At 57.7% G+C, this 10,648-nt stretch overlaps 1 protein-coding gene across 1 annotated transcript; it reads right to left on the minus strand.

The window, feature by feature from the left end:
* Positions 1-375: 375 nt before the first annotated feature.
* NKX2-1 (NK2 homeobox 1) lies at positions 376-3,863 on the minus strand. The gene is made up of 3 exons (XM_027111744.1): positions 3,612-3,863; positions 2,517-2,902; positions 376-1,557 (listed from the first exon to the last, which is right to left on the minus strand). The coding sequence occupies exons 1-3, from the start codon at positions 3,686-3,688 to the stop codon at positions 830-832; spliced, it is 1,191 nt and encodes a 396-aa protein (XP_026967545.1). The 5' UTR covers positions 3,689-3,863; the 3' UTR covers positions 376-829.
* Between the last annotated feature and the right edge of the window lie 6,785 nt (positions 3,864-10,648).

Below are 10,648 nucleotides of genomic sequence, written 5' to 3' on the forward strand. Positions count from 1 at the left end.
ACTTAAGCCAGATATCTACATAAGTTACAACAGAAAAAGACTGACGCTGCAAATACCAAACTGGCAAATAATATACACAGATTTGTCGAGGCCCATAAAAAATATGATGGGCTGGGGACGGGGACTGGTTTTTTGTTTTTGTTTTTTACAACAAAATGTACAGATTACTAAAACTAAGCATTTAGTCCAACTTTTGACAGCGTTTTACAGCTACAAGTTCACATCAAACATAAAACAATTTTAACCAGGGCCGGTCTCAGCTGAGCCTGGGTGGCCAGAGGGGGCCAGGAGGGGGCATTTCCTTTGTGTCAGTGGCAAGCGGGATCTGTCGAGGAGTCTTTTCCTCTCCCCAGCTCCCCCCCGTCGCCCCTTCAAAGAAATCCTGGTATTTACAGGCAAGTCCACTTTGCTGGCACAGTGTACCCAGAGTGAAGTTTTCCATCTTTAGAGTCCAGAGGCATGTCAGCGTAGAGCCCTCTCCAAACTGCGCCCCACCCGAGCGTGGGAAACCCATCGGAATCACCCAACAGACACCCCCAAAGCGGTTCTTGTTATGTCCTTCTCTGTTTAAGACTCCTTAAAGAACTGGATCGCTTGGTTGTTTTATTTTCTTTTTTTAAAAAAAAATCCTGCAAATTTTAGAAAAAGAAAAGAAAAGAAAAGAAATACGTCCAGCAGTTTGGTCGTTGTGTTTTTCCCCTTGGTCTTATCGGGACAGGTTCTTTAGAAAAGTCGAAGCGCACGGTGTAGTGGGTGGTTGGTGGTGTGTGGCGGGCAGTAGGGGAAGCGATGAGGCAGAGCGCTGGGCTAGGCCCGGCCCGGCGTCCTCTCACCAGGTCCGACCATATAGCAAGGTGGAGCAGGACATGGTGCCGTAGTCCGAGCCCGAGGAGTTCAGGTGGGACAGGCTGGAGACCTGGCCCTGCAGCGCCGCGGGGCTGGTGGCGTGGTGCGCCAGGTCCGGAGACTGGCCCGCGCTGCCCGGCTGGTGGCCCGGGTGCGCGCCGAGGCCGGGGCCGCCGCTGCCCACTGAGATAGCTGCTGCCGCCGCCTGAGCGGCCTGCGCCTGCTGCTGCGCCTGCTGCTGCGCGTGGCCTTGCAGGCTGGCGGCGCCCGGCGCAGGGGCGCCCGCCTGGCAGGGTTTGCCGTCTTTCACCAGGACCGGCACAGCCACGCGGCGCGGTGACTGCTGCTGCGCTTGCTGCTGCTGGCACCCGGCGCCCCCGCCGCCGCTATCCTGCTGCAGTTGCTGCTGTGCCGCCTTGTCCTTGGCTTGGCGCTTCATCTTGTAGCGGTGGTTCTGGAACCAGATCTTGACCTGCGTGGGCGTCAGGTGGATCATGCTGGCCAGGTGCTCGCGCTCGGGCGCGGACAGGTACTTCTGTTGTTTGAAGCGTCGCTCCAGCTCGTACACCTGCGCCTGGGAGAAGAGCACCCGGCGCTTCCGGCGCGGTGCGCTTGGGAGTGGGGCCATGTTCTTGCTCACGTCCCCCAGAGAGCCCAGGCCGCCCATGCCGCTCATGTTCATGCCGCTCGCCGGGCCCATGAAGCGGGAGACTGTAAGCGACAAACGCACAGCGTCGGCAGGGGCCGGGCCGGGCCAAACCACCTCTGCCTTCTGCGCGTTTGGCCGGCCCGGCCCCTGCCCCGACGGCGCACTCCTCACCTAGGTCGCCTCCACCCTGAGAGGCCCAGCCGCGGGATCGCCAGCGCCTGCCCCAGGCCGTGCCGTCGAGGAGTTTACTGCAGAGCTCCCCGCCTCAACCCCGGCTACCTCCCTCAGTCTCGGTGCTTCACCCAAAAAGCAGAGTGGAGAAAGACTGTTCCTCCTGTTCCTTTCGTGCCCAGCCCACCAGATTCGTGCGGTTAGTGGGCCACGGGCAGCAAACTGGGCCCAGGCCAGGAACTGGGGTCTAGCTGTAGGCTCCAGCTTTGGGAGCTTAGGAGAGGGAGGTGTTCGCTTTCGAAAAGCTAGAGACCCCGAGACCCCAGACTCTTTGCCTCTTGGCCGCTCTCTCCGGTCAGCCCCAATGAGGGCATTTGTTCGGCCCATTTAGAACCCCCTCTGGAGCCACAAGCCCTCCCTCAAGCCTAGACTGGAGAGTGGGCCAGGCCAGGGGCCTGAGCGCATCATCCCAGCAGGGTAACCTCCCTCCCGGCCAGGCCGCGCCTCTCCGCGCCCTGCTCGTCTCGGCTCTCTTAGTTAGGGGGCCACCTCCCTCCGCATTCCGAGGTCTCCCGCGCGGAGCAGAGCGGCCACTTGGCCGCATCTGGCAGACGCCAAATACCAGCTCCTGCCCTCAGGACCCCAGAGCTACCAAGTGCCTCTTCTTGGACCCCTCAGCTCAACAAGGGAAGACTCCCGAGATCCTGCGCCCGACTCGTTGGCGCCACTGCCCGGCCGCCCACCCTGATGATGCCCAGCACGCAGCCGGCAGGCGCCGCGCCTTCCCGGCGGCTCTCCCCGCGCCTCCGGCGCTCAACCCGCGGCCCTGCAGTGGGGCGGCCTCACTTACTGGCGGGGAAGCGCGGGTCCGGGTTGGCGCCGTACCATCCGGGGCCCGAGGTGCTGTTCCGCATGGTGTCCTGGTACGGCGGCAGCTCGCTCATGTTGCCCAGGTTGCCGTTGCAGTAGCCCCCCACGGCGGAGTGCGAGAGCTGGGGCACCCCCGCAGCCGTCATGTGGTAGGCGGCGGTGACGGCACCGTGGTGCCCCACGGCGTGCTGCTGCATGGCGGCGGCCGGCGGTGCCGCCTGGCCCTGCCTGTAAGCCGCCAGCGGAGCCCCGAGGCCGCCGCCCTCCATGCCCACTTTCTTGTAGCTTTCCTCCAGGGGACTCAAGATGTCAGACACTGAGAACGGAGTCGTGTGCTTTGGACTCATCGACATGATTCGGCGGCGGCTGGAGGAGGAAGGAAGAGGAGGAAAAAAAAGGGAGAGGGGGAAGGCGAAGCCTAGCTGCTTTTTTTTTTCTCCCTTTGCCAAATATTCTGGTGTTACCTTAACGCCGATCTTGTTGGATGTACACGTAACCGAGTGGACCGAGTCCGCCTTAATTGGCTTGAGTGGAGGCTCGGGGGCTGCCTCGCGTTTGTTTTAGCCCGGCGCCAGGTTTTAGGCAGCCACCAGAGGCGGGGCGTAAGCGCTAAAGCAACAAGACAATAGAAGCCTACATCTTGCCCGAGATAATTAGCTTACATGCTGATGACAAGGTAAACACCTTTAAGTTTCACTTGTCAGGATTTTTAGGTCTCAAAGAGGGAGAGAGAGAGAGACAAGAGAGAGAGAGACAGAGAGAGAGAGAGGCAGAGACGCGACCCAAAGCATTTCTTTCCCCCTCCCCCGGAACCCCTACCCCCATTTTTGTGGGGTGCGGTGGCGCGCAGGAGGGGGGGGGGAGGCGGGGGGGGAGGGAAAGGAGGAGGGAACCGAGAGAGGGGAGGGCAAGAGGTGGGATGGGGAGTAGCCGAGGAGGAGGGATGTTGGGGAGGAAGGAAGGTGAACGCCGCTTTGCAACCAACTTGCGGAGTTACAAAGTGAACCACTTTCCAGTTGGGTCGGGGTTCCCCGGGCGGGGACGGGGAGTGGGCCAGGGGCGGGTGGGTTTTCACCTGAGCCTGCCGGGGCTGGTCCTCCCTCCCGCCGCGGCCTCCCAGCCCCGCGCCTTCCCACCGCCTCCGGACCACATCTGGCTTCGCAGCGCCGAGCCCCAGTCGCCACCAAAGGAGCTCGGGAGTCAGGGGACGAACCCTGGGGCTCCACTGTTGGTCTGCGTGTCTGTCAGTCTGTCTGCCTCTTCTGCCGCCGTCAGAAGGACACCTCTGCTCCCCGCCCCCTTTCCCCCTACCCGAGAGAGAATCCCAGCGGGCGGAGGAGGCGCCGAGCAGGGGATCGGCTGCCGCCGAGAGGCTGTCCCAGATCCCCGCGCCGCCCTCCCCCCAGCTCAGGGTCTTCCCAGAGGGCTAGGGCCCCCTGCTTCACGCCTCCTCCAACCCACACTCGGCTACCCTTCCCCACCCCCATCCCCTGCTAAGGCAAGGACACCACTGGCCGCCCGAGCTGAGAAGCTGGGGGGATTAACGCGAAGGGCCATCGCTGAAGTTGCTCCACCTCGAACAAACCTGGTGTCCCCGACCCTCGCCCATCGCCCGGACACGCGGGGTTCTGGGACTGGAGCTGACTTTCCGAGGACATCACAGCCCCAGCACCCGAGCCCAGGGTCACGCTGTTTTCCCCCCTGATGCTTCAGAGAGGGCTCGGGCAGGGAGCGTCGTGAGTGCCCGCCCGCCTGTTGCCGGGTGGAACTGAGCCTGAACCCCGGCGGGACGAGCTGGCCGGGAGGGGGCGAGTCCCCGGGCGTGAGCAGCTGAGCGGGCGGGAGGCTGGGTTGAGGCTTGCCTCCACCCGGAGCTCAGCCATGCAAAAGCGCACTTGCTCCCCCGGCAGTAACCAAATATCTTTGTTCAAAGCGCCGGCATAAATGGCCAGTCGCTTTGTGGCCACTCTGGATATCAGTAGATGAGGATCATTCTGCTTCAGTTGGGCGCCTCTCATCCGGGTAGCAAGAAACTGCTTAGGAGGAAGTGGGTTTCCTGTCTGCGCGTTCTCAGGCTTCAAGTGTGCGCCCCGCGCCTTGAGGGTCCTTGGGCGCCTGGAGAGGAGAAACTGTGGGCTGCGCTCCCCAGCCCGGCCGGAGGCATCCGCCGCGCCGCTCTGGCCAGGCCCGGGCCTCCAAGCAGAGTGGACTACGGAGCCGAGCCCTGTGCGGTGCAGATCCGGAGACCCACTCCGACTTTTCCCCTTGGATATTAAACGTTTTGTTGTTGTTTTGTTTTCTCTTTAGCTGTTTTAGCCTCCTCTCCGCGCCGGGGTCTGGGAGGGTGGAGTGCTCTCAGGTCGGGCAGGGGCCTCCAAGACACTGCGGGGGCCGGTTAAGGAGGCTTCTCGATTTGGGTTTTGTTTTCACATTTTCTTTCCCCTCCTTGTAGAGGAGCTCCCGAAGATGAACAGGCTCTTTTGAACGATTTAATTCAGCAGGTTAGACGCCTTTTCCATTAATAGCAATCGTTGTAGGGAAAGTTGTGTTGTTTATTGGCTTTTTATTTCAAGATTTCAATCCTCCCCTTGAGAAGTGCTCTGCGCTCCCTCAATACAAAGCCAACTTACATACTACATTCAGTTTCCTCACCACCTATGCCCCTTAAGAGGGGAGAGAAAGCTCAGGGCACGCCCATCTCCTGCCTACCGCACGGGCCCGTGTTTCTGGGCCCGCTTGTTGGCTTTGGGGCAGGCAAACCTGTGTATGAGTGCCGAGGTGCACTCGTCGGTCGTGCTTCGAAAAGACGGGCGCCAGGTCGCTCATTGCCCTTCCTTCCAAGGGACTTCTCTGGGGGGCGCTCTCAGGAAGGACTCAGACCCCCATCAACTGCGCCTTGGTCAATGCGATGCCTAAGTCCTGGGAGCGAGGAGGGAAGAGGACGACACTGGGCTCAAGTGAACGGACAAAGGACAAAACTGAGGAGAGCGGACAAAACTGAATACAGATCTTGTTTGCAATTGGGCCCCCAGCCCTGGGCCTGCGTCTCATCTGGGGTCTTAATGCCAAGGCGGGATGGGTCTCCCAATCTCCCGTCTTCTCTCTCTCTCTCCCTCTCCATTATTTTATATTATTAGTAAATGTAAGAAACAGTGTAGAACGTTGTACGTCTCTCCCAGTCTCAGTGCCATTTAGAAATAGCGGTAATTCTTCACACGGTTTTTGTAAGATTCAAATAAAATCGGGCACATGAAAGTGTTTTGAAAGCTCTGGAAATACTTAAAGTTCGGTGCCAGCGCTCGAGATTTCTGTATTGTTATTATTAGCATACCCCTCTTCCTCGCGTTAAAGCCCTGAATCTGAGTGAAGGGAAGAGTTGGGTGAATCTTCCGCAGTCCTTGAGCCATGCCTCCTCGGCCTTGGTCCCTCGGAAGCTTTCAGCTCCGAAGCAGGCACGTGGCTGGCAGCTCCCCGCCCCCAGCCCAGGCTCGCGGACGGGTCGAGGACCTGGAGCCACGCAGGCAGCTGGCAGGCGTTGGGTTGGGGCCCTGAGCAGCAGCGGGAGCTCGAAGTAGGGGGGTGGAGGGCAAGGGCTCCTGCTGCACGCCCCCTCCCCTCCGCAACCGAGATTGTGCTCCATGCTCCCCCAGCACGGCACGCGCCAGCACCTGCTCTCCTCTGGACCTCGTCTGGGCCACTGCTGCACCTTGAGGCACCTGCCCCTGCGCCTCTTCTGCTTCTGCCCCTTCACACACGCGCCGCTCCGCAACTTTTCCTAGATGCGCTGCACTGCCAAGAATAAACCCGAAGACCAAGGCGCCTTGTGGGGAAAAGGTGGCTACCCGTATCTCCGGGCTGGTCCAAGCAAAGGCTTTGAGAGTCCCTCTCCTGAGCCCAACACCTCTTCCGGACCAGAGTGTCCTTTCCTCTAGCCCCTCTCCCCAACCACCCACCCACCCACCGACTCATCTTAAATGGGGCGGACCCCAGTTAAACCGGTAGTTTCTCCATGATTGCAGGGGATACTTGGGAAGCCCGAGTCCACCCTTTGGGGCCCGCGCATCTCCCCTTAGCCTTCAGCCAGCTCGCTCCCGGGCGAGGTGGCGCGGTGGGGTGGCCGCAGAGCGAGGCCCAGCTAAGGCCTCTCAAGGAGTTTTCCCAGACGCGGTCTCCCACACCCGCCTCAATCTCGGCCACGCCCTGCTTGGCTGGCTGCGGCTTGGCACGGAATCTAGGAGCCCGGGAGGTGCAGGCCCAGGCCAGGTCCGAGACACGCGGAGCTGCCATCAGCCTTCGCTCACCACCCTCCTGGCCAGAGGGAAATGACCTTCTTTCCCTTCTGGACCTCTTCTTTGAGAACTTAGAAGGCTCATACAGAAGGCTAATTCGGGGCTATAGCTCGGACCAGGTGGGGGATGATGAGATGGCAAAGCCTATCTTCTCCCCTCCCCCCATTTTTCTAATTCCCCTTATGGTCCTTCACACTCCCTAGGGAAGGGAGCGACCTGTTTCCTGGTGGTGTTATCTTGCTCTGAGTTATTGCAATTTGTGATTCATTCAACAAATATTAAGTGTGGGATCTGTGCCAGGCGCCGAGCTAGGTTTGAAAATTCAGCCTTAAATAAGCTAGATGAGGCTCCTACCTACATGGAGCTTACAAATTAACAACAAATCCTTCAGATAATATGTAGCTTGTGAGAAATGTTAACTTCAGGCTTCAACCGAGATAGAGAGAGTCGTAATGAAGGTCTGTGTGTGTGTGTGTTTAGGCACCATTTCCTGATCTTCAAAAGCTCAGGGGTTGTGGGCAAGGCTCTTGAATGTGAGTCAGAACTCCCGGTTCCAGCCCCAGCTTTGCCACTTTTCAGCCATGTGGTATAGCTCTCGTGGACGCCTGTCACAGCCTGGAGCCGCTACCCTTACGGCCAGAGTAAACTAGGGTGCTATTTTCAGCCCCCCACCCCCTCCTCCAAGAGCTAGTCCTTGCTTTATTCATCCTCGAATCCTCCATTGCCTCAAGAAATGTTGAATTAAGGAAACAAAGTCTCTTAGCACCTGTTTCCTGGGCTGCAAAAATGATCCTAACCTGTCCGGTGTACCTCCCAGGTTGTGCTAGGGATGTACATGAGTTTGTAAATCATAAAATTCGCTAGCACATGGAAGGGGTTATTACTTCTGGCTCTGTATCTTGGGTGTATAGAAACTGTGAATCCAGGCCTCTTACTCTGCATGAAGCTCTCTGCCCCCTCGCTGCTCCCGTGCCCAGGCCAGAGGAAGGCAAGTCTTCCTCAGCCAGGCGCAGACTCCAGAGCCAGGCTGAGCTGGGTTTCCGGGTGCCTTCGAGGCAACCCCGCCCAGGGAGCAGAAAGCAGGAACGCAGCTGGGCTCTGGGGGTCGCTGGTCTCCAACCCCGAGATGCAAGGAACTGAGAGAGTATCCGGAGCCCCCTCTGGAGGGCGTCTTCCTCTCCCTGAAGAATCTCACAGGACCCCTCTGTGCCCTTTTCCCAGGCACCAAAATTGAGAACCTCTCGAGAAGCGAAGCCCCAGGGAGTACAGTCCGGCAGCTTTCCGGAGGAGGATTTCGCAGACGCGGGGCGAAGAAGAGATTTGGAGATTCCTCTAACTGCTCTCCGTCTCACCTTGACCATCTAGGGTCTTTGAGGGTGGCCTTTCTTTGGGGGATGCTCTCCTCAAACCGTGGCCTCTGGGCAGGTCCTGAGAGCAGGACCGAGGAGGGGAATGACACTAGGACGTCCCAGCGCGGCTCCTGTGCAGCCCTCTACCTGCACTCCACTCGGGACTCTGGGGTTGGAATGAGAGGCGAGATTGCGCATGTGAAGGCGAGCATCCTCCAGGAAAAGAGGAGACTCCCACCCTCAGCTCTCTGGTGTCAAAGAAACGTGTCCTGTCAGGTCAAGCCCTCCAGAAGTCGATACCTGTGGTCTTGAAACCCTCCTATTTTCATGTCACACAGTTCAAGCCTAGATTCAACTCATCCTAAGTTATAGTCAGAGCCCTTACCCTCTCCACTAACTCCGGAGGCGCCCCCTGGCAGGAAGGGGCTTAGGGTAAGGAGAGAATTTGGGGACTGGGTTACAAAGCAGAGAGAAGGGGGACTCAGCGCTAGCAGCACCCTTTGAAATGGAGAAAACCGAGATTTCATGGGTGGGAAGCGGGGGACGCCGGCCTGCAGCTGCTCGGAGACTCAGCAAGGCCGATGTGGGGCGACGCAGGAGACAGATGCAGGATCCGAGCCTGAGCTTCACAGCGAATCGGCTTCTGTTTCTTCCCAGTTCTTCATTACTGTTAAAATTAAGAGCCTCTAAACAGGCGAGAGAGTGGATAGTGGTGATTCCACCATGCTCAGGACAGATACGGGAAGCCCCCATGCTAAGGAGTAGGGGCACCCGTGCAGGCGCCCTGGGGCGCGGGCAGCTCGCAGGAAAGTTTTGTAGCTGCTGCTGAGTCCTGAGGCCTAAAAGACAGATTCCGTAAGGATCCTTGTGGCGGCACCGCTGTTTCGCCCCAGGGTCCGTACGCGGCCGCATTCAGCTTTAGACCGCCGAAACCCGCAGCTCTTTCTAACTTCTATCTCTCAGCAAACCACAGCCCCAGCAGTGTGCTCCCATGGGTTTTCAGCATTCGCGTTTCCCGCGGAGTCATCAGCAGCGCTGGGCTTTCTTCCTCTGCTCCTCTCTCCTCTCCAACCTCCCACCATTCCCCCGCCCCCAACACTTGGCCCGGGCAGTTTCAGGTAGCCGCAGTACCAACCCCAGGAGCTCTCTGGGAGATGTCTGCAGCTCTGGGGTTTCCGGGACGTGACCACGGCTGGCTTCCCCTTCGCGGCCCAGGACTCTGTCGCTGACAGCTGCAGATCGAGACTATCCGCAGCGCCCTCTCCCGGCCATCAGGAGAACTGCACCCTCAGGGCGGTCCTGGAGAAGCTTTAATTAGTTCCCCGGGCGACTGGTCCTGTCCGTAGTGGTTCGTCCGCCACGAATTTGTCCATCTAACTATTCACCGTATTATCCATCCGGCCACATATCTACTTGCCAAACCCATTGCAATATAGGTTATAATGGACTCTTGGGATCACCCAGCCTCACACACACACTATTTGAAAGGGCCACGGAAGGTGCTGTGATACCTAAAACCCTCTTCTAATTATGCTTTGCGTTGGAATCTCGTTATGAAAGTTCTCCCTCCATGCGTGACGGCAATTGTACACGTATTTGGTAGCCAGTGAAGCAGCTTGTACTTTCTGCATATCCGAAACCTGCAGAAAGCAGTGGCCCTACTTGCTCGACATGAGAAGGCTCTACTCGCTGTTGCAGCTGTAGGTGCTTAGTGCCTAGAAAATACTGGAGCAAGAATACTTCTGAGACTAGCTATACTGGGGTGGGCACCCCACAGTCTTCTCATCTCTGGCACCAACTCACCCATCCAGGCTTTCTCCCCAATTATTCTCCCCTCCTTGGACTCCTGTCAAGACTGGATCCTCTCCATCTCGTCCCATATTACCTGAATTACTCTGCTTTTGTTCTTTTCCACTTCACCAGAATATCATTATTTGCATCCCCGTAATTCAGTCACACCCTCCTTTTTAAAAAGCCCAAGTGGAATATTACTCAGCCATAAAAAGAAACGAAATTGAGTTATTTGTAGTGAGGTGGATGGACCTAGAGTCTGTCATACAGAGTGAAGTAAGTCAGAAAGAGAAAGACAAATACCGTATGCTAACACATATATATGGAATCTAAGGGAAAAAAATGTCATGAAGAACCTAGGGGTAAGACAGGAATAAAGACACAGACCTACTAGAGAATGGACTTGAGGATACGGGGAGGGGGAAGGGTAAGCTGTGACAAAGTGAGAGAGTGGCACGGACACATATACACTACCAAACGTAAGGTAGATAGCTAGTGGGAAGCAGCTGCATAGCACAGGGAGATCAGCTCAGTGCTTTGTGACCGCCTAGAAGGGTGGGATAGGGAGGGTGGGAGGGAGGGAGACGCAAGAGGGAAGAGATATGGGAACATATGTATATGTATAACTGATTCACTTTGTTATAAAGCAGAAACTAACACACCACTGTAAAGCAATTATACTC

This window comes from Aethalodelphis obliquidens, unplaced genomic scaffold, assembly GCF_003676395.1.
Source record: "Aethalodelphis obliquidens isolate GAN/ISIS:26980383/991018 unplaced genomic scaffold, ASM367639v1 scaffold10, whole genome shotgun sequence".
Classification (NCBI taxonomy): Eukaryota; Metazoa; Chordata; class Mammalia; order Artiodactyla; family Delphinidae; genus Aethalodelphis; species Aethalodelphis obliquidens.

What these genes read in the sequence shown, in the direction of transcription:
- NKX2-1 (XM_027111744.1), bottom strand. Translation starts at nt 3,688, where the DNA reads ATGTGGTCCGGAGGCGGTGGGAAGGCGCGGGGCTGGGAGGCCGCGGCG. An exon ending in ACCAGCCCCGGCAGGCTCAG is followed by an intron (nt 2,903 to 3,611) that starts GTGAAAACCCAC and finishes TTCCTCCTCCAG; the next exon opens with CCGCCGCCGAATCATGTCGA. An exon ending in GGACCCGCGCTTCCCCGCCA is followed by an intron (nt 1,558 to 2,516) that starts GTAAGTGAGGCC and finishes TGTCGCTTACAG; the next exon opens with TCTCCCGCTTCATGGGCCCG.